Source organism: Thunnus albacares, chromosome 2 (genome assembly GCF_914725855.1).
Source record: "Thunnus albacares chromosome 2, fThuAlb1.1, whole genome shotgun sequence".
In the NCBI taxonomy this organism is placed as follows: Eukaryota; Metazoa; Chordata; class Actinopteri; order Scombriformes; family Scombridae; genus Thunnus; species Thunnus albacares.
Window position 1 is genome coordinate 20,315,757 of NC_058107.1, and position 24,548 is coordinate 20,340,304.

The following is a 24,548-nucleotide window of genomic DNA, read 5'->3' on the forward strand; positions in this document are numbered from 1 at the left end:
CATAAAAATAACTTCTCAGCAGCATGTATCAATGGTGTCATGCATTATATAATTGATTGTGTATACATAATAGCCACAGCAGGTAGTCACACTACTGTAATAAAAAAAAAAGAACATGAATAGGAGGCTCCAACATTAGCAAGAACATCATGGAGGATACTGTTGTTCAGTCATTCTGAAAAGTGTATTGTTGTTCATTTACATAACTACAAAAACAAAGAAACCTAGGAGGTTTGCTATGAAACCTCTATGTGTGTGTGTGTGTGTGTGTGTGTGTGTGTGTGTGTGTGTGTGTGTGTGTGTGTGTGTGGGAGGTGGGGGGAAAGTTCTCATCACTTCCTGGCATATTTTGCATTTATAGCTCTGCAACATGATAATGTATTTCCGATATATGTGGCACAAGAGCAAAAAGGCAGGTTCGGTGTTGGTAAATGGAAAGAGTGAACCGGTTCCGTGCAAAATGCAAAAATCTTGAGAATGAGTTCACAAGTCTTGTGCATTTTCTGCTGCAATACTGCCACCAAGTGACTTTCAGAGGCAAAGATCCAGATGACATTAACATTATTCACTGATGCCAGAGCAAAAATGAAGGCTTTTTATTTACCAAAATGACAACACACATCATCACACAGATATGATGAGAAGAGTAAGAAAAATTACACATATAATCATTTAACAATATGAAAAGCAAAATTTGGTACAGAAAGTGTAGATTTGTAGAATTTTGTTTATCAAACACAAGCATAAAACATTAGAAAACACATATGAGTCTTGTAATAAAAAAAAAAAAAAAACTGCCTTTCTTTACAAATATGAAATAGTCTGGTTCACTGTTATTGTGTATGGATGTGAAAACACAGCAGGTTTCACTGTCATCACCAACTCACAATGCAATAGCACAAAACTGTCACAAATTATATATGTGTAGTGCTTCTGTTTATTGTGAGTGACTATCTGAGATACGGGGTCTTGTTTCATGACACACAGAGAGTTTGCAAGTTTTCATTCTAGCCACAAACTGCAGCCGCTGACTTCACTGATCGCTGATTAATAAGACTTCAGGATGAGAGGATCAACTAACACCTAATCAGTGAAATCACCTGGTGTAGTGTTATGGTGAAAAGAAAACCTACATATTCAGCACATCATGCCACATGGTTACCCAACTTCCTCTTTTCAAATAAACCAGACTGTGCACATTTTTAAACTTAATTATCACTTTTTTAAAGCATAATTGTATTAACAGCCCATTACAATTTGCATTTTATTCACATCAAAACAATGAAACAATTAAAAAGCGTAAACAGTAATCTATTACTGTATGTGCTTTAAGGGCCTTTAAATCATCTTTGCACATTTAACCAAAAAACAAGTAAAAATAAAACAGCATTTACAGGATGCAACATCTTAAATACATATTTTGGTTGTCTAATTAAAAATAGATTATCTAACAATAAAAAAGTTTCATGAAGGCACTTGAGGCAGGTAACATTAAGTTCCATGACACAGATGCTTCTGTTGTAAAATGTTAAAAAGGGCTTATTTTCTCTGGACTCGCAAATAGGAAAACAAATACAGTAACAACTCAAGTGGAGTGACAGAAGTTACCTAGAAATAAGATGTCAAGTGTAAGTATATTTGTTGAGAGACATCTTAAAGTAACTAATTGTTCCTTGCATCATTGTAATATTATATTTCAGATGTTTTGAGCTTTTAATATCAGTGCATGATTTAGGTACTTTGGATAAAAGGCACTCCTGAATGAGAGTTTGTTTAATAAGCCACCTATAAAGACAGAAAAGGCCAAGCATGTGCTGTATGACACGTCATTTTGGACAATGTCACATATCTGGTCATTTCCATTTCAAGTCGGTTTTAAACTCTGGTGACTCAAAGCTTACAGTCCTACCGCTCACCAAAACCAGTTCCACCACTTCCATCTTAAAATCACTGATGAGATAAAGTACATTACATCATTTCAGCTTTCAAAAGACTTGGTACAACCCAACAACATCTCCTGCTCTCAGAAAGTGGTCAATCATTTTTTTAAAATGTTACTAAACACTGCTGTAAAATCTCAAAGTTAAAGCTTGATTTAAAATAAATCATGTTTTCACCAGAGTGAATTTTTTCCCTCTCTGTTAGGAAGTGTGAAATAAAACAGTCAGTGATTAACTGCAGGCTTTGAGTCAATAGAGTATGGGACAGAACTTGAATGGAAAGTTAGTGTAGCCCTCCTGCTGATTATCTACCCTTATTAGTCCAATTCAGTTTGATGACAGTAGATCAAAGGCACCATTTATAATCTCTAAGTCTCTTGTAAGTTACCTGCTCCAAGATAGTTTTAAATAATGTCAAATATATTACTGAAAATGATATTAACTCAACCTGCGGAGACCAGACAAAATCCATTCTCTGAATCCCCAGATGAATTTATATTATGCACAAGGGTGTAATATTAACCTGGATCACATTGCTCACTGTTCTGGGTAAAGGCGTGAACACTAGTGACGGTCAAACAAAGGTTTCTAAAAGCAGCAGGGTGCTAACTAACATTTAAATGTCATTGTTTGCATCTCTCCCCTTTGTTGGTCTTGAACCTGCTCCTCACAAAATGAGACTAACTAGCCTCACAGACATCAAAACTGATGATGCATTCAGGCAGTCGACGTCAAATTCTAAAGTCAAACATTTCTAAATTTGTAACCAGGCAGCTACCTTCTACCTTCAACTGGCAGAAGACATGTAAATACCAGTGACAAACTGGGACAAGTTTCATAATATTCAAGATAAAAGAACAACACAGCACAGACAACAAACAGATAACATTTTTTTAAATGATTAATCAACCAAAGGGGAGGAAAAATGAAGACCTGCATAGTCTTGACATTACTTTAGTGGACAAAATCTCAGATTTTCAGTATACAGTATGCAAATTGCAACAGATATTTTTATACTGTTGAAGTCAACTGCAAAGAGTAAGTGGCTTGATTTTTTAAAGTACCACATATGTAAAATGGGCTTAAGGTAAAAGTCAATCCTTTGGTAGAACAAATTGAATAAAATTAAAATTTTTGACAGTACTTTCCATCAAAATGCAGCATCCTTAATTAAAAACCCTTCTGTATCACAGAGTTTGGTACATAAAGACACAGAGAAAAGGCTTGACTGTACCTCTGTCATGCTATTGAAGTGAATAAAGTTTCAGACGTTGGGTTGACTAGGTTTTGTTTTTCTGGAAGGGCATCCTCAGCATCCAGGTCTACTGTGGGAGTCATAGCTGTTTTAAGTCTCTGAGGGTTAGAGAAGGTCAAACGTCAGAAATAAACATCTATTTACAAACGTATGATCAAGAATGTCTGGTAAGCTCAATAACTGATACACAACAGAAAGTGCTACACAACAAACTCTTGTTCATATTAATACATTTAAAAAAATAGTTTCAATTTTGTCACATTTAAATTCACCAACAGAAATTGAGCCTTTTGATTTAATAATTTGCCTAAATGTCCGCTCCTCCTCCTTTACAGTTATTTTTTTGTTTGAGAGTTGTTGGATACTTTGAGATGCAGAAACACCTTTAAATTCTTGTGAGGTTAATAACTAAGCTAACCTACATTTGCACCGGTCGTAGGGTGCAAGCTTTTTCTCGGCCATTGGCCTACATTGTCTTCCACCAGGTTAAACTGGTCTCTGCTTGATCTGTTTCATTCTAAATCCTTTTTAGTCTGGACTTGTTTGTAGGGAAGCATCTGCAGAGCTATACGCATGCTCAACAGAACGGGTAGAAAACATATAGGCACATTTCACAACAAAAAGGAAGCAGGGTACAGCAGGAAATCACTCAACAAACCACCCCTCCAACGTGAGCTGAAAATAGCACTTCTCACCTCGTTTACACAATCATCTGTCTGAATCATGAGTCTTGTACTCACCTGAGGAAATGAGCCTTTGTTTCTGTAGATCTCGTGAATGGCCCCGAGTGGAACCCATATTATGGAGACCAGTGAGATTCCCCAGCCCACCCATTCAGCCCACACTGGGTACTTGTACTTCCCATACTGAGCTGGAGTGTACTGGATAATGCTGGAGGTCAGTATGCACTATAGAGGGAAAAAAGATAATATATAACCATATTTATCTTATTTTATTGAGTTTGCTGTTTAGAACACAAGTACATTATTTATTTTGTAAATTACTATTTCTACTGAACAGATGTGATGTAATAAAAATATGAATCATCAAGTATTAATGTGATTGTGACTGATAAGATTTATATATATATGTAGACAGTTCAAACAGGACCTCACCAGCACCAACATGGGACACAGCAGCAACCAACAGACGCGAAAGTAGATATTTGCAGATTTTCCTTGCATCCTCTCAATCATAAAAGAGATGCGTGGGACACCTAAAGGAAAAAGACAAGTCCTGATCAAACAGTTGGAATAACCACTAAACAGTAAGTAACTAAAATAGACTTCAGAACATACAGACTAAAAATGACATCCACACCATGTTCTGTCGGCTTAGCAAGTGTGTTTGAGCCTTTAAATTCTCTGTGCATCTTACCGAAGATCCAGCAGACAGCTACAACTTCAAAGAAAGCCAGGAACACGAGGGAAACCACAGCTGTGTAGTGGTCCATCAGCTGAAACACATAGATACCTCCCTGTGCAGAGGGGAGAAGAAGAGCAGAAACGAGAGAATGACTGAAAGGACATAAGACCGGTCACCAGTGATGTAAACGTTGCCACTTGTAGGCTACCGAGCATCCTTAAATATGTTAATCCGAAGGCTAACAGAGTTTTGCTCTGCCTTACCTTAGTAACATGTGGTATCCCAAGGAGAAAACAGATGGCGCACACAGCCAGGGTCAGGAGCTCTTCCCTCTTTAGGAAACGCAAAATTTTGGGGCCAAACTCATCCTTTATGAATGTCACAGCCACCTCAACTGTAGCAAACTGCGGCACACAGACAACATTGTTTTACTCTGAGGTTGTAACAGTTTAAAAAAAATACTTTTGTCCAGTTGTGACTATGCTCACATACTTATTTGTGATGCGATCACGAGGCTATGCAATGAGCTCAGTAACCATGACCACAGAGACGGATGAGAGAGGAGTCAAAGCAAACATGACCAAACATAACTGCAAGTGACAGACATAAGCTGCCAAACTGTGTGAGTAAGTATGGAATACTGGACATGATGAAGGACTGAAATATCTTTGGCCATTTTGATATTTATTTCCACAATGAAAAAGAAACAAGATCACCTACTGTAGATTACATACAATGTACGTATACTTATCCGGATACTTTGCATAATTTACCTGACCAATATATTATTTAAGGCTTAAATAAGAGACAGGAAGAGGTGAGAACATAAACTTATCGGCTACTTTATGCTGCTATGCAGACCCTGGAGCTCTGAAAAAAAGCCACAAAAACCATATCCTCATATTGTACCTTTGATCCATATTCATACTAGTAGTTAGAGTTTGGCAATTCTGTTTCTCCTTTAAGGTTGACAAAGCAGGGCACTTTATTTATTCTGAAACATGCAAGCCTCCATTTGTATGTGAGTAATCATTTTCAAGAGCATGGTAAAAAGATGGACACAGTTTGGTAAACAGTTACAGAGAAATGGTCAGCCTGAATGTGCACAGTTATGACAAGCGGGAAGAAATTACAACACCTGTTTTGCCTTGAGTTTGCTTTCATCCTGACAAACTGAAGTCTGACAAAAATTCTCTCTTACTTCAAGTTTTTGATACGCATGTGTGAATATTTTCTACAACTACAAATTAAAATATGCAAGAGCTTCAATTTGTTGCTTAAAGAACAAATTGTGATAGGCATCTTTGCAGATATTTTTCTCCAACAGACACTGTTTTTACACGAGAGTGAGAGATGTTTACCTGGCTGTCCAGGCCGAGACACAGCAGCATGATGAAGAACAGAGGAGCCCACAACTGAAAGACGGGCATGGTGGAGAGGACTTCAGGGTACACAACAAACACCAAGCCAGGACCTGAAACATTATACAGTAAAAGTAACGTTACTACTAACTATATAATGGAAATGTACACAAATGTAGACAAATTTTTACACGAATAGATGCTTTGTTGGAACAAACCTCTTAAAGAAATAGTTACACATTTTGAGAAATGTGCATATTTGCCTTAGATTGATACTACTCTCATGTCTGTATGGTGAATATTTATTTGGAGCCAGCAATCAGTTAGCTTAGCTTAGCATAAAGCCTGGAAACTGGGGAATGCGCTGGACTGGCTCTGTCCAAACAACCAGCACCTCTGAAGCTAATTAATTGAGAGGAAATATCTTGTATTTTTTAAATCTGTGCAAATACTGAGGTGTAAAAATGACAATTTTGCCATTTTATGGGGGGTTGTGTCAAGCCCCCAGGAACAGCACTGGGCTTTGAAGCCAATGTGACATAGTGGCCAAACTGTGGAATTACAGCCTCCGTGTCTGACACTGAGTGACTTTCATAGAAATAAACGGGCCCGTCTCCGATGCTGTATCCAGTTCTCTTTATACATCTATGAATTATGTTCCAGTCAGAGCCAGGCTAGCTGTTTCCAGTCTTTATACTAAACTAAGCTAACAGACTTCTGGCTCCAGCTAAACATGTATCGTACAAACATGAGAGTGTATCAATCAAATTATCTAAGACAACTGCTAAGTAGAACAAAACTTTAATAGTATCGCTTCACTTGGGGATGAATAAAGTCTTATCTGTAACTGTTAGGGCTGTAGTCAACCAAAGAAAATCTCGGTCGCCTAATAATCTTCAACTAATCCATTAGTCGCGCGCTAACCTTTTCCTCTGCCCCGCTCGCATACACCGTCACTTCTCTGCCCCTCGCTCTTTCCCGCTCGCTACGCAAACATACTCCTTAACGGAGCGACGCTACCAACAGTTTCCCAGACAACGACAGAGGTTGACTCACGTACCGGAACAGCGCTACTCAGAGACTCCCAAACGCTGTCGATTTCAAATCAAAATCAAATATTAAAAAAATTTTTTTTTGGCCTGGTGGGGGTTCTTGTTGTCTCATTATGAAGAAACACAGATTCAGTAAACATTCAGTACATTCAATAAACGTTGAGTATAGTTAGACCCAGCGGTCCCATTAGTTTGGGCGAGTTCAAAGTTGTGAAAACAACGGGGGTGTTTTCAAAACGTTTTCACAGGTAATTTGTTAGTCTGTACCTCTCGCTGCAGGAAATAATGGATTAATCCTGGAAAGCTATTGATGTAGCACTTTTCTCCTTATGAAAATAACACGGAGATTATTCGACCAATGAGAATTTAGTCGGACGAGAGCATATCAACCCACTAATTGACCAGTCGACCAGCAGACTACAGCCTTAGTAACTGTAGACATTATTTAGCCCAAATACAGATGTTGTATTATAGAAATTAACTTAACAAAATGCCACTAGAGACAACTATACTGTATGTGGGATTCAACTAATGATTGTATAAAACAGTGGATGTTGCAAAGTGATGAATATTACCATTTACTGAAACAAAACTGAAACTACAGCATACAAAACACCATTACTATATGACCTTAATTTGAATCACTTATCAAAAAATTACTGCAGTTTAACGCAGCCAAACATGTATCTGCTTAGCTGAACACTAGTTTAGCTTTGTAACAGCTAAACTAGTGAAATGCTAGTGACCAAGGAAATAACAGCCCCGAGTAGTTTGTGTACACAACCAGTTATTGGTTGAATACATAATGTAAGACCAGTTAATTTGGCTTGGTGCCAGACATGAAGTTTTAAAGAGCACTGTTGGATACTATTTCATGGAGGGACACTATGACATGGCCAAACAATACTTTGTTAAGCTCGATGGTCAATAAATAATAAATGAAGCTATAAGTTACAGCTACTAGAGGAAGATGGAGTATAGGATAGTTTTAACTTGTAAACAATAAGTACAGGGAATTTCATCTGTACGTTGTCTTTGCCACACAGTTGTTACAAAATACTCATCAAGTGGATTATCTTGTTTCTAGTGAGTATAATATTTTAACATACACTATACCATCATTGTTGTGTAGTTACAGGGTTCAAAATTATTCATGCAAATTCTTTATCTTCAATGAATTCCTGAAACTCAACCACTGAAATTATTTGGAAGTATTGCCTTTCAAAAGGTTCTGGAGAGTTCAAAAATACAACATGTTAATTGGCCAATCAAGTCCATACAGTATTAATAAAGATTACTCTTTTGAAGAAAATGTGAGTTATCAGCAAAACACATTTCCCAGAAGGTCAGATCACAAATTAGTAATCATTTACCAGATTAATGATTTATGCTAACAGTGATGCAGTGTGTTGATCATCCACTTCCTCATCTGACTCAGAGGCTGAACACATTCTGTTGTTTTAATAATGCATTACTTAACTGATAAAGCTCCAGTTCAGATGTTGTTTAAGCATTCGGTTACCAAAGCCAAAACTCTTTAATCCACTGAGCTGCTGACCCTGACATCTGGCATCTTTGGTTAACTGGTTTACACCTCACACAATAATGTACAGATGCACAATTGTGTTCATGTTGCAGCTATGGCTATAATTCCTTACTGTGTGTCCAGACTCCTGCGACAAAGCAACAGGCTACGAGTCATTTTCAGTGGAAGCTGGTGACATGAATCTACAAACAAAAATATGCAGCTTGGCAGAGGATGGCAGCTATTGCGGAAGTAGCGTACATTTTTAAACACACAATAGTTAGCTGTGGGAGTGTGTTATTTAATAATACTAAATCATGTTTACTAGCTATTAAAGATAATTGTAATTTAATTATTATTAGTCCTTATTAAACAAGGACCATGCACAAAAAACATTCATCTCAAAAATGAGAAGCAATGATTTATGCCAGATTTAGCTATTAGCTAATTTCCATCTGCAGGTACAAACAGAACAATTACCAGATAATAAAAACATTCATTTACATGCAACACCATTACATAGACTACGCTAACAATTTTACAGACAAATCTAAAAACACAGATCAACATATAAATACCAGCATATTCATCCAGTACAACTATAGAATTACAATTAATTACAATTACAATTCATTAATATGGTACACAAGCCCATGAAGACATAACCATGTCAACGAGCATGACAATGTAGTTTGCCACACTTGGCCGTTTTGTAGCTTAGTTGCTCGTACGTGAACACCCCATTAAAGCTACTTTAAGGTGTCCTCCAGCTTTTTAGTATTGCTCTTCCATGAAGTCGGAAATGAACAAGACTGATTTAAAAAAGAACAGTCAAAATCAAAGCAGTATAGGCCTAGATGTCCTGACATTTAGCCTCTGATATGGGTCAAGCTCCAGGATGCTGCAGCTAATCCTGCTAATCCTCCTATCCTATAATGCAACTCAATAGCATCTTTAATTAGACCTCCATGTCTCCTAAATGCCAGTTTCTTTCAAACTCCACATCTACAGTTTGTGGCGCAAATTTTCTCTAAAAGATTTTAGGTTTCAAGGCCAAGCCAAGATATTTTTATCAGACTTTGGGAAGCTCACTCCAAAGCCACAACTGTTTATTTCTTATAGTGAGTAAACTGATTATCTTCTGTAAAATAGGTGAAGTGCTGCTTTAAGTAATTTTAGATTTACACCATTTATCCTTGCGTGACCTGCATGCACACTTCTAATTATTCAATGTAGATGTGCACAGCATGAAATCTGTGTCTGCGTCTTTTTTTCCATGGGAAGAAGGAAGAGCATTCCCAGGAGGATGAAAACAAAAACAAGTTCTTGCAGAAGTCAGCAGAGTTTGGGATGTGTCTCTCCATCTCTATTTCTGTAACACCCTGACATTGTGCATTTTATACTTTACATCACAAGTCTCTTCTTGTTTATATACTTAAAGACAAACAACAGTCTTTCCATTCCAGGCTTGATACTCACCACCTGTAGATATGTTTTCCACTGGGAGGTTATGTATGTGAGACATGTAGCCAATAGCTGAGAAGATCACAAAGCCAGCTAGGATACTCGTGAACGAGTTGGTAAATGATACAATCAAAGCATCTCTGGGAAGGAGGAAGGACAAAATAAACAATTTCAGTACAGTTCCGGTATTCAAGCAACTCAGGAAAACAAAGACACTAGATTATGATCAGACATTTGATCATCAAGATTACTGCTTTAAGCTTTTCTGACATTTAACCAAACTCTCAGTTTGTCAAAAATGGTTGTAAAAATTGCAAATGAAAGCAAAAACATCAAATGCAGGTAAGTAAACCAGTTTGGCAGCTGAGGCCTACAATAGTATATATATTGTTTATATTGTTATATTGTTATATAACTCTTCTTATGTTAAATGAAATTAGTCACTCTTAATTTCCAGTTACTCCAGTTTTTCTCTGTAAATTGTGTAAGATAACAATGAGTCAAACAGGCAAGGCTCGTTTCAGTTCTCGTCTGGATGGGAGTAACCTTCTTCAAAAGCAGAAGCAGCAGCTGAAGCATATGGCAACACAGTAAACAAAGCAATTTTAGAAAGAAGAAACCAAAAATGATGTTTAACGTAAACAGTCTGTCCCTTTTGTTGCTCTGCTGCGAGCAGAACAGCCATATGGAGGCTAGTCTTACAATGTAGAGAACTGAAAACTCTGCTGTCAAAGACTGTCAAATGTACAGTAGGTGCACTCGGTGTCATTCTGGAAATATTTCTAAAGTCGTCCTCCAGGCAAAAATGTGTTTTCTTCTTGTTCCTACCATTACATAAATTTTTCTACCACTCATTTCGAAAAAGGTTAACGTTTGGATTGATTACAGAACATTCCTATTAGATAGGCTCAGCTGTTACTGACACTTTGGTTCTTCTTTTAAAAAGGACCTGATGACTTTGGGACATATTCACCAACAGTAATAACGTTGTTTAATTAAATGACATGTCCGAGCAATAATTGTAAATTAGATGCCGATACCTCATGCCTGAAATTTAAATATAATATCAAATGATGTTAGTTTTAAATGATTTGGTCATATGGACTGAAGACAATCTCCAAGGTTTCATTGTTAAAACTGGGTGGAAACCCAATCTGAAGTTTTTTAAAAACCTGCATTGCAGAACCAATCCAAAGTCTTTAGGGTGGCCCTTCATATTGGGGCGGTGACATACAGTTCACTACAGAGGAGAATGGGGAGGGGGAGAGTATCATTTCTGGTAAGGTATGTCCTCGACAAAATATAAGAGGTGTAAGTTTGTTAGCAGCCGTTCTCGCTGCTGTTCAAGCAACTACCGTGCATTTAGAAATCTCCAGACTTCAGTAGGCAGAGATCTCCTATTGTCTGGTGCACAAGACTATGAAGGAGGAAACATCTTGTGTCCAGTGTTTTTTTTTCTTTTGAAATATACAAACAATTTTTGCATATTCATAAATTCTGATTTCTTTGAGGGAGAAGGAGATGACATTTAAATGATTTTTTAACAGGTAACTGAATTTTTTTTGTGAAAAAAGTGTTAAGACACAATTTCTTATTCCAAGCAGAGAAATTTTATATGTCCTAAAACACATGGAGGGGATCTTTAATCATTTGAGTCAGTCGTAATTTTGGGCATTTGTGATGGTGCCCCGAAATGTATTCTGAGGGAATCAATAGGAAAACACAGTTGTCGTCATTGATAACTTATCATTTCCATTTTTGTTACATAATGAATGTGCTGATAATTAACTTGGGGTATACAATATTAATAATGGGAGTCCCAGAAAGTGTTTTGTACTCTGTAATAAGCAAGTTTAACAAATAAATAGTATTTGGTAAAAAACATAATACTGTACATACACATAAGACATAGTACAACTACTCCGACTTTACCTGATAATGTTGTTGTTGAACTTGTTGTAACTAGCCATCGAAATCATGGAGCCAAAAGCAATTCCAAGAGAGTTAAACACTTGGGCAGCTGCATTAACCCATACCTGTGGTAGAGATAAAGGAGAACATGAAGATTAACTTAAGGTTAGTTTAATTTAGTTTTAAAGGCCCTGAAAACCTATTTGCACTCACTGTGTCCATGAAAACAACACTTTCTGCTAAAGTGTATTTCACATGAGCGATTTTCTGTATTTGTACTTTTTCTGCATCAGCGCTCTTCTCACTTGTTTTTAAGAGGGCGGGACTCAGTTGGAAAAGGCTGATGTCACAAAGCTTGGTGCACCAATCAGGATTAAGCAAACTTTAACTTTGCTTGTTGCACATGTTACAATGTAAAATGTTTCAGGAGCTTATAGATGTTTTTTGAATGGGCAGGATAACCTCACTTCAGAGTATCCAGCTTATTTGTTCTTGTGCTATTAAGAGGTCAAAACTCAGCTATAGCTGGACTGAACTATTCTGGGAGATTTGAAGCTCCTGCACTGGATTTCACTAAATATCAGCAGGAAACCGTTCCTCTGGTTGAGCTTTGTCCTCAGAAAAATAGAGAATGACAAGTCACACACTCATAATGCCACAGCATTATTACAGCTTATAAACGTTTTCGCAAGCAGTCTTCTTCAGGATGCATCCTGAGACATAAATCTCTGATATCTTAAAGAAGGCCCTATTGTTGATCTTTCTAAGTTGAAATGAATGCATCTGAGTCGTGAGTGTGTGCCTTTCCATTCTTTCTTTTTTTATGTCTGCCCATGAGCCAGCACCACATTGGAAGAGGTATATGTTTTCCCCCAGTTTTTATTGGCTTCCTTTCCTGAAATTTTATTCTGCCAGCTGTTCATAAATCTTCAAAGCCAAATTTTTCACATTCTAAGTTGCCCTTTCTCTGTACAACTTAAGCAGTTTACTGAGTTCATTGCTTCAAAAATCTCTTCCCCTCTCTCCTCTCACAGTTCTGGCTCTTGCTGAACCATGAGCAAACACAAGATAAAAGCTTCTTTTTTTCTTTTTTGATATTTGTATTAAATTCCCAAATGTATTTCATATACAGACGAGTTAGCTGTGAAATGTAACAATCTCTGCAGTAGGAGATAATAATTTGATTTAAACATTAAGAAGTTGGTTTTAACTATCTGGTGTCAATGTATAACCAAGGTCTTGTGGGTTAGCCTACTTTTTGACTTTACTCTTTTGTTAATCATGTCTTACCTTAACTTCAAACAGTTTGCTCCAGACAGGCGTCACAAAGTAGAGGATACCCTTTTTGGCTCCAGGAAGCTGCACATTATTAATGAGCAGGGCAAACAGGATGAAGTACGGAAATATAGCAGTGAAATACACAACCTGCGTGACACAGACAGTGGAAAAGCAGAAATTGGTCGATTTGTGGCTTGGTTGCGTAGATGATGTTGCAACAAATAGCTGGAGCTATTGTGGTCTGTTTTGAGTGACACAAGCGATGATGGTTTCAAGGCTTCCCAGCCTTGACAAGGTTATTTCATTATGTCAAATCAAAACTTCAAGCTGGTTAATTACTGTATATCACACAAAATTGTAATGTTGGTAGGATATACAACTCCAAAAGTTTTCTGGTAAAGTATCCCAGCAGAAATATGATGCGTTATGAGGGTGTGGTATAAAAACATTTTTATCTTAGTTAAGTCATTCTAAGTGATAAGTGAAATACTTAGCCTCCAAAAACAGATTGTAACTATGACCTCTTTCCATAAACCTCCCTCTCCTTATCAAATTGATAAATTCCAAACATTAGCTGTGACAAGATATCAGTTTGTTGAATTTTCAAACCAAAAAAAACATTATCACCATGCATAAACATATCTTGCAGAAGAGGAGGTCTGTTCTGACCTTGCCAGTGGATTTGACTCCTTTAAATATGCATAAATACACAATGACCCAGGCAAAAATGAGATAGCCAAAGAGTTCCCAGCGAAGGCCACCAGCTTCTTCAATACCACCGGATTTCTCCAGAAGTTTGTGACTGGAAAACACAAATAACAAGAGATTCCCATCCTTAAGAAAAACACACGTTTTAAAGTGCTGCTTCCTGCAGTAAATGTAACACAGAAAAACAAGACTAACAGTTTACAGTCATCATAGCAGCTCTGTGATGCTGTCAGCATGCGTCGTCAGCATGCTAACATCCTGACAATGCAAACATGCTGATGTTAAGCAGGTAAAATGTTTACTATGTTCACGGTCTTAGTTTAGCATGTTAGCATGCAAACATTTGCGAATTAGCACTAAAGACAAAGTACAGCTGAGGCTGATGAGAATGTCATAAATTATAAACTAAAGAATTGGACAGACTTAAAGTTTTGATCTGATGATGACACTAGATGAAAAGGCAGGGGATCAACAAAGTTATTTGGATATATCCGCTGGGGATCATGAATGTCTGTACAAATTTTCATGACAATCCATCTGATACTTGAGATATTTCAGTCTGGACCAAAGTGGTGACCAGAAGACCAAACATGTCCACCCTATAGAGCCATGTTGCTAGTATGGCTTAAAGCAGCAACAGTTAAGACCTAAACAATGTCAAATATTATGCAACTGAGAATGCAGTGAATTCTTTCTCACTCAAAGAACTGCTGGCTGGCGGACTGCAGGTGGGTGTTGTTGCCACGGAAACCAGTAGAACAGTTTCCAACGTTATTCCAGGTGCTGTTGCAAGACTTCCAGGGGAGTGTTGCTCCAAACGAGTTGAAGAGATAGAAAAGTGCCCAAGTCATGAGCACATTGTAGTACGTGGAGAAGACGAAGGAGATAACAACTGTGGCCAGGCCAACACCTGCAGTGACATGTGAGGGGGGCAAAGACACAAAGTGTAAGGTAACCCAAAGTCATGTCTTAATCATCATCTGTGGGAATCAACTTGTACACATTAGTTCTTAAAAAACTGTTATAAACTCACTCTCTTTCTCCATATTTTACAGTATGTCAATTATTTGGGCCCAGAATTAAAACTATGGATATATTCTGTATCATGTAAAGATAGACAACAAAGAAGAACCAGTTTCATGGGGTAATCTCTGGTCAGTGGTAGCCAAGTCAAGCAAACTCAGTCAAAGATAAAAGGCATTCCTGGAGTCGTGGATTAGAAATTCCACTGTGTCATTTGACCTGTGAATATAATAGACTCTTAGCCAAATATGAATGAGATGAGATGAGATCAAAGTCCTGCAACAGCTGTAAATTATTCAGTCTTTTAACACCCTTGGTTCTGTATCAAGTTTCAGTTTGAGGTGTGCATGTCTGTCTACGTATGTGTGTTTCTATTTCTTTTTCACCTGTCCCGTCCTCAGGGAATTCAGTGCAATGGCTCAGCAAAAGATCTTGGCCATTAGAGCAAGTAAGGTTCATTATATCGCTCAAGAACACTTCAGTGATGGACGAAGTGGATCACACCATTTTAAATGCACAAAGGACACTTATAAAATATCCTTGATAAGACATTTCACACTGTGTTGTGTTTTTCTGTAATTTCTGGAAAAAACAGTGCTACTGTTTTGTGCTGTTAACCCTAACCCTAACCCTGACACAACAAAATAACTGTTTATAATATTTTATAGTCTGATATCAGTAGTTTAAAGCAATCGTTTGACATTTTGGGAATTGCACTTGTTGGCTTTCTCACTGAGTTAGCAGAGAGATACACTCTCATGTCTCTAAAATAAATATGAAGCTGGAGCCAGCAGCTGGTTATCTTAGCTTAGACTAAAGACTGGAAAAAGCTGGCCTGGCTCTGTCCAAAGGTAACAAAATCCACCAAAAGCTCACTAATTAACACATTACATCTTGTTTAATCTGCATGAAAACCAAAGTGTAAAAATGACAATTCACCGTTTTATGTGTGTTCATGTGCCAGATTATTTGTTGGCCAGGACCAGTAACTTCCTGGCCAAGAAATTATCCGTCAAGTAACCCCCCATAATACAGCAAATCTATGTTATCTCATCTCCCAACTCTATAATTACCCTCAGGTCTTATCATTGATGTTTTTGCTATCTATGTTTGAGAATAACAGAGATGTAGCTTTTTATTTACCCCTGACCACAACAAAAACCTTATCTGTGAGGGTCTATGTGGTTCTACTGTTTCTCAGCAGTACATAAAAACTTTACCTATGAAAACTTGTTTTTCTTTTCCTATTGGAAAGGCTGGAATGCCATGCTCTACTGGATCCAGTGTCACTATCTGGTTAAGTGGAAGGAGAGGCGGCTGAAAAACAGCTCTGTGTCAATATAGTGACAGAGCCAAATGAAGCCCCCTCTGAGCTCCAGGATCAGCTAGAACCACTACGCCTTGTCCATGTAAAGCGCTTCTTCCTTTGTGGTTGCCTGTTTGCCTCACTCTACACATCTAGCATACATGGTTGACTGCTCCCACTGGTACACCAGACACACTCCAAGTGGTGTAGTGAGGCATCATTTTCAAACTGCCAAAACATATCAGTCTGCTCAACTCAAAAACAAGACATAGCAGCAAAAAATGGCAGAACTCAGCTAGAGCTACCCTCACCTGCCTCCAATTCTTTGTCAGTTTATTACCTTGTCATTCCTCACCTGTCCACTAGATGCCCTCATTAAGATAAACGTTGTCCTTAGTGGCAGAAAATCAATACATTTAGAAGGCTGTGATTAAGCATCCTGCAATAAATTAAACATGAGCATATTTGTTGATTTATGATAGATCATTGTGGGCATCTAAATCACTGATCACAGGTACATCACAGCAAACTGCAGTGAGTTGCACAGGGAAATCATTCAAAAGAACATACAGAAAAAAACTACCTGCTTTTGGCCCTTGTTTAGCACAGAGCATTAACCAGGAAGAAATGAGCGATAAATCAAGTGAAGGACCCATACGTTTTGACCGGGTAGATAATCTCTGTCATTAAGGAGATAAGAAAACTATGGAGAAAAATCTGAAGTTAGAACAAGACAGACAGCATTTTCATTTACACCCATCACTTTTGATTGATTGTTGATGGCTGGGATCTTGTTTGATTGGTAATAATCAGACTGATGAGCTCCCAGGTGACTGTCAGTACTCTTTGGGTCCACACATTTCACTTAATTCAGATAAACCTGCAAACATTTACACGTTTTTGATTTAATAATTCAAATACCTCCTTGTGTGTATCTTTTTTTTTTCATAAGCGTTTTTTACATTCATGCACACAAATTCTCTGATGTTTAAAACATGTCTAGATGTAATGTAAAGACTGTAAGAGAATATTTCAGTCACCCATCTCAGACTTAATTATCACTAAAACAGGCAGAATTTAAGGATATTTGGTTCATGTTTCAGTTGATTTGATATTTTCTTTAATGATGTGGATTCTAAGAAATGTTGGAAATTTGTAGATCAATTAGTCAAAAAAGTCACTGATTACAGTACTGATTGTAACTGCAGCTTCACAAGTTCTCATCCATCAACATGTGAAAACAATCATTTATCAAACAGAAAAAAGCAGATTTCATTTTTTGAGCACTCTAACGATGTAGTACAGTCCTCTAAATTGGTAATTGAAACAGTAGAACAAATTCTAGATCTGCATCAAACATTCAGTGACAGAAAAGGATGGGATACATTGCCATGCCAGATTTTCTCATTGAGTTTAGTGCAGTGGATTTGTTCTGGCTAGTGCAATATCCTTCACAACTGTCTGCTAGGGCATCACTGACACTAACTGAACAAACTGATCAGTAAGGCTGGCTCTGTGCTGGAGACTCCTCTGGAGCCCTTGGAGTTGGTTGTGGAGAGGAGGAGGCTGCACAAACTGTTAAACATCATAGACAAGGTCTCCCTCTCTACTGGTCTGACAAGAAACTCTACAAGAAGCCATTCCTGGCAGTTGTCATCGCACAATGTATAAAAGTCTTGTACATGTTGGGACAGGGCAGAGTCATATTTATTTCTTTTTCATCTGGTCATTTAACAATATCTACTTGCAATTTCAACATTTTTTTTATTTTTGGTATTACATACCTGTGTATATGCATATAAAAGATATATGGTTTTAGTTTTAGTTTAGTTTCTAGTTAAGATTTTTGTTATTTATGTTTTTATTATTTATAATCTACCTCAGAGTGTGCTTATGTTGTTTGTTCTGTGATTCTTTTCTGAAATTTGGCTGTGGTAACAGTGCAAAGTCTGGGAATTAGTTCATTATCTCTTTATCCCTTATGAGAAAACTGAGAACGCTCCTATTGTCCCTTGCTTCTTGTCCCATGGCACAACTTTCTCCAAATTTTATTGAAATCTGGTTCTGCTTTTCAGCTGTCCCTCTGGAACAAGAAGGATCAAAAATATGACCTCTTAAAATACATGTTTTAGGAGTATTTTAAGCCTTTATCGCAGTGACAGTGGAAAGATTGGACAGGAAACGAGGGAGAGAGAGAGATGGGGGAGTGACATGCAACAAGGACCCGCTGGATGAACTGCGGATGTTGTGGTTATGTGGCAAGCTTCTTAAGCAGTAGGCTAGCGGGGCACGCTGACATGGTCTCTTTGGCAGAGATAACACTACACAGCTACCTACTGCTGCACATTTTATCACTGATGATGAAGAGTGTGCTCATTAGCTATAGTCAATATAAAACTTCTGACATGGTGCATCCAAGCACGTGGTCCATCACATGAGTGTATTGCTACCAGTGATTGTGCAGGTTTCTTACAACCTCAATAAATAATTGTCGTTCTTCTTTTTCTTTAGGAGAGACACATGGAGAAGAACCTTAAAACTCACTGCCCAGGATAAAAGTACAGAATATGACTTTACTGTGACATCATGCATAATGTAAATTAGAGGGATATTATAATTTGCTTTTATTTATTAGTGGAGGGCAGGGCATCCTGTTCTACCTGTTTTTAAAGGTCATGCATCACTGCACCCATTTTACAAACAAGACTGGGCTAAGTGTCATTTTTCACTTATAAAGGGATGTTGTAATCTTGCTACTGGACTTCCCCTTTCTTGTCATGGAGATCAATAAAGTTTCATTTTATCATTTCACTTTTTGTTAAATATGTAAGATACATATAAATACATGTAAAATAAACTAAATAAATAAATAACAATAATAAATAACAAACTCTATCTGTCTGCCACAGAATGATTAAGATTTGTTTAAAAATGTGTTGTCCACTCCATGAATAGTCTAGATCCAAATGCAACTCTTTGTTTGCACGCAGTATTGATCAGCTGGGATTTCTAGGAGCTGATGGTTAATGATTTAGTTTTGGGGGATGTAACTTGTTCAGCATTGTATTGGAGCAACAATCATTTTTATGGTAACAACTATACAAAGAAATCGATATCGAATTTTCAATTATAAGTTCAAATAGTCTCAAAACTATATTGTCATTGCCCTTTAGTGAAAATATAATTTGTGTTATCAGAGTAACTTTGCTCTCATCAGGGTATACAAGAGGTTTTCTAAAGGTAAGAGAGGATAATAGTTTCAGTGATATATTTTTAAAAAAAAATCTGACTGACGACCCTAACACTGAGAAATCTCAAATTTTTCGAAATGAGTGAAACGCTGAGCAAAAAACAAAAGAGGACTATACCCAAAAGTCTGAAAATAAATGAAAATCCAGCATGTGTTCATCCTCGTCTCATGGCCTGGAGAGTCACTCACCTTTTAACAAGGGACAGACTTTGGCGAGAGCATGCACTGGCCCTAAACGAGTGTACTGCCCAACAGTAAACTCCATGACCAGCAGGGGAATGCCACACAGGAACACCATGATGAGATAAGGGATCATGAAGGCACCTGAATCAGAAAAACAGAAAAGATGTGGGCGGATGCTACAGGTATCTGAGTCCTGAGTATGTAAAGAATGTAGAATTACATAGCAATGGTGCGATTAAACCAAAGTTGCCGTGTCATTGTTGAGATAAAACATACTTACTGTATAACTGGTCTCAAAGTTGTTCCTGATAACTTTAAAGTTGGTTACAAATCACTAATATCCTGCAATGTATAAAAACTCGTTTTTGGGTGCCAGTTTTTAAGCCCACGTGGTAAATAAATGTATCTGTGTACTCAGCTTGCTTTGTCTTTTCAGATAGCTTTGTCCTTTAATCAGGAACGGCCCATCCCAGAGGCTGTTTAACCCTCTATTCTATGGAAAAACACTCAGACCATCTGGGCAACCATCATTTATGAATGTCTCATTGTTTTTTATAACCAAAAGGCTTGTTGACTTATCATTGTTGGACAGCCAGTCTTTAAAATAATCCATCAAACCTCCTCAAATACGATGACAATAAGGGCAGAGGTGAGTGGAGCTCTGGTTTAACAACAGATAGATAGCCTGTAGTTGCTATGCTGAATTTTGCTGAGTCATTCCTGGCTTCAGCACAGATATAAGATTGTAATTGTCTGTCATAAAGTAACAGAATTTGTTCTTTAACAACACACATGCAGTTGAAACTACAATTGCCAAAGACAATATTAAACAGGATAGTTAGATAGTTTGTTCAGGGTGATGATCTCAGAGAGAATATAAGATTTTTTTACAGATGTTTTTCTGGGCCAGTAAAATCAGAAGAGACTCAGAGAGATTTACTTGTATACTGCCTTAGGGTGATAATTAAATATAAGCGTTAAACATGCCGTTGTAAGTCCTTTTATGTTTCTCAACTGAACATTCTGATGAGAATGTTTTGACCTTTTAGTGTATGCAAATCTGCAGTAATTACTTGAGCTGTACTGGTGCCAGTCTCCAACTGTCTAATATGTGTTTATCACTTATACCCATAAGCTGAGGAGAACTAATGTCGATCCAAATAAACAATAAACCTCCAGTCTGCCAATATGTGTTAGCTCTACAACAGGCGGGGCAAACTGTCGAGTGTGTGCCCGGCCTCATCTCGTCTACACGAATGTGTGCTGGGATAGGTTCCAGACCACTCCAAATCCTGAACAAAGTGTGTAGTGTACAGAAGTGATGGATTTTAGAATTATGAATTTCATTTAAGGCATAGTAGATTAACAATTTTAACTTCAAAATAAAGTTCGTGATAGATTTGCCACCCAGAAACAATGATTAACTTTTTCCTCACAGCCCATACACTTCCTGATGTACTATAGTTATGACTGAGACTATTGTTCTAGTAAAAGGCGTTCATGTAGTGCAAAATCACTCATCCTGCATGTGACTGTTCTTAATGCTACTGCCTTAAAGTACGGGTTCACAATTTTTCCAAGTCTGTCTTAAAACAACAAGTCAGGTGCCCAAGTGAACATTGAAACATGTTTTTCTTTCCATAATCATTCCTCCTGTTCATACTGACCATTAGAAGACCTCTTCATAATGCACTTACAATGTCAGTGATGGGGGCCAAAATCCACAAGCCTCCTTCAGTAGCAGAAATGTATTTAAAAGTTTATCTGAAGCTAATATGAAGTTTCAGTCATCCAAATTAGTCAAATCAAGTAGATATTTTTCAACGTGACAGTCTTTTTAGTGCCTAAGTTCCTCTTTTTGTTAATATACTTCCACTGCAGCTCAATAGGCAAATACTGTCTGAGTAAACACAAAGGGGGAATTTGATGTTAAAAAGACTGTGAATGTGTCAGATATCCACTTGATATGACTAACTCAGACTGCTGAAGCCTCACATAAGCTTCAGATAAACTTTTAAATGCATAGTTGCACAAAATGACTGTGTGGACACACTGTGGATTTTGGCTCCCATCACTTACATTGAAAACACATTTGAAGGGGATCTTTTAATTTTTTTAATAGTCAGTATGAAGAGGAGGAATGATTACAGCAAGGAAAACCTCTTTCAGTGTTCATTTAGGCACCTGATTTTGTTTTAAGACAACTGGAAATCTGTTATATTTAAAACAATGCAGTCAAAATAGTAGTCAATATGGCCTTTTTTTTCTTTGTCCAAGTGTTTTCATGAACTTAGTGACATCCTTGGACATACACAGTAGGCTACTGTGTTGAATAGACACAACAGTGCTTTTGAGGGACAGCCAACAGCTATAGTTTAAATAGCCATATCATACTGATGCAAGAAGCCCATGCAAAACTAGAAAACTATCTCACAGTTAATACATACAACACTGCTGAATCATTTCTCCCAACCGTCTGCTGGTGCATTTAGTGGGTTTAGGCTATTACAATGGTTCAGCCGATACTCCTGACCCCTCTGACAGTCTTACCTCCGCCGCTGCTGTAGCACAGGTATGGAAACCTCCAGACATTGCCCAGTCCCACCGCGTACCCCACCGTAGCCAGGATGAACTCCAGCCGCCCACTCCATGTGGGTCTCTGCGTCTCTGAGTCCGCGGTCTTCTCTGCGATCACTTTGAGGTCCAATGGTCTCAGAGCGTATTCTTTCTCATCAGAGGGTATCTTTGACGTGTCTGCACAGACCTCCATTGTAGTTTATCAGTGATGAGAATAGACTGGCGATCGGACTCTATCATGCACCCGGAAATGACAAATGCTGTTAGAGTGAATGAATTGCATCGATTTCGCTGAATAAACCTTTACGCGTAAATGATCCCCAGGTCAAAAAATAAATAAAATAAGAAAACAAACTATATGACCATCTAATCGGAGCTAAAAGGAGCTTTTTGAGAATATAGGTACTAACCACGGATTCGTGATTTTCAATTAATGCCTACAACATGCCGCATTATGACAGTAAAGATACCGTATAACAATACAATGCCCGGCAACACGTACATGCAATAGCCCACAGTGCCTCTTCCCTGCTCATAATGTGACATAACTGAAGACGTCCTACTGCATCCGTGCTGCCCCGACCTTTGTGAAGCCAGCACGGCTACTGACTGACTGACTGCCTGTCTCTTTGCAAAGTAAAAGCTCAGTTGAAGCGGTGACTCTGTGCACAGATACGCCCAAAGGAGGAACTTTCAAAAATGTCCAGGGTTAGAGGCAACATATGTTCATATATTTCTGTTTCACTTTTTAACAGGGGGGAGATGGTGACTTTTGATTATCAACACCTACATCACAGCATTTTGTGTGTGAAGTTGGTATGTTCATCTTATTCACATGTGACCCCTGGGTAAAGTCCCAGATTCACAGTGTTTGACTCAAATCATCATAATTTGATGATTAGCAAAAGTATTTTAGAAATTTACACCATGTAATAATCAATTAAGGCTGGTCCTGAATTATTACCTAATAGTGGGGCCCTAGTCTTAATCTAGTTTAGGAATATGCACCATGAGCACAATGGGCATACACCCTAAAAGTTGTGTTTAATTAACTTACCACAAACTGGCACATAAAAAAATCTGCAGCCAGGTAGTGTTCCAGCATGGGAGTCAGTACTGGTTGGTTCCTTCCTGGCTCTTGGGCATATAATAAATAAGTGTATAGAGGTCCAGCAACACATTTTGAGTACAAGAAGATAATTAAATAGATTTTCTTGACAATTAAAATCAATCCAAGAAAACATAAACTGCGTACTGTGTCATTCTTATCAAATGTAAATATACTGTAAACATTATATTACTACAATATAAATTGTATTCCCTGGTTTTGTTAAGCACGCTCCCAAATCCTGTAACACTGATAAGCCCCCAAATTCTCCCAAAAATTGAAAAAATAAAAGTTTTAGCTCTAAGTTTTGGGTGTGCAATAGCAAATTGGACACTATAGATGAGCCCCTCATGTTTTCTGTGCTCATATGAATACTAACATACACAAGCACAGGGTACAATGATTTGATGCTTTTATTCTGAAGACATATATCTATACTGGAAGTTCACTTCTCTGTTGGGTTGCTGTAACTAACACTACAATACGGTATGTGTTATGTATCCATTTAATTGGCTCTGCTACCACATGGGTTGCCTGTGTGACTTAATGATAGGGTTCGTGGTACAGTGTTATTTGACGGTACACGCTGTATACTGTGACTGCTGGAATGTGAAGATGCCTTAAGCATATTTATTATATAATGTACATGTACTGTTATTTTATTTTCATTTATCTAGGTATATATTTTCAATTCACAGTCAATATAGCCTTGCTGTTTTGAATCTGTTTCTATTGTTTTGAGGAATGAAAAATCAATATTCATACTAGGAATGGCTTTGTATTGTACTGTTCTAAATAAAGTTTAAAAAAAACAACTTTACAATACGGTACATACAAGTGTGTGTATTTACTAAGGAACGAGTGAGGAATAAGTTGATGTGTCGTTCATAATAACTCCTATTCGAGGATCATGTAGTAAATATTGATCAGTTTCTACACAACAGACTGGGAGATACTATAGTGAAGCACTTTACTTTTTTGTGTACTCCCTAGTAGTGATAGGCTACAGCTTACTGAGGAGTTACTATACATTATTACCTCTCCATTACCTGTCGTGACATGAATGTGAGTATTAATGTGTGGTCTGGATATGATGAAATACTTGTTGAGTGTCCCTCTCTGATTTGCTATTAAGGTAATGGGCTAATTGTGAAGATAAGAAGGTTAGTGTCCCAATCACACCTCCCAGACTCCGTATGATAACATATGGCCGAGTGGTAACCGACTTTTAATTGCAAAAAG

General features: G+C 37.7%; 1 protein-coding gene across 4 annotated transcripts; it reads right to left on the reverse strand.

Annotated features, from left to right (window-relative positions):
- Positions 1–555: 555 nt before the first annotated feature.
- On the reverse strand, positions 556–22,811 carry si:ch211-225b11.1 (uncharacterized protein LOC561694 homolog). Of its 4 annotated transcripts, none has more exons than XM_044371696.1 (14): positions 22,701–22,811; positions 22,172–22,431; positions 19,628–19,762; positions 14,559–14,769; positions 13,821–13,953; positions 13,164–13,298; positions 11,895–11,998; positions 9,978–10,102; positions 5,922–6,034; positions 4,824–4,964; positions 4,573–4,672; positions 4,311–4,411; positions 3,936–4,103; positions 556–3,293 (listed from the first exon to the last, which is right to left on the reverse strand). In XM_044371696.1, exons 2-14 carry the CDS (start codon positions 22,389–22,391, stop codon positions 3,180–3,182), a joined length of 1,800 nt encoding a protein of 599 aa, XP_044227631.1. In that variant the 5' UTR covers positions 22,392–22,431; positions 22,701–22,811; the 3' UTR covers positions 556–3,179. The 4 variants fall into 4 exon arrangements, with proteins under 4 accessions (XP_044227631.1, XP_044227640.1, XP_044227646.1 ...); XM_044371705.1 differs by having other exon boundaries at positions 22,609–22,806; XM_044371711.1 differs by having other exon boundaries at positions 13,164–13,232; positions 22,172–22,807.
- Between the last annotated feature and the right edge of the window lie 1,737 nt (positions 22,812–24,548).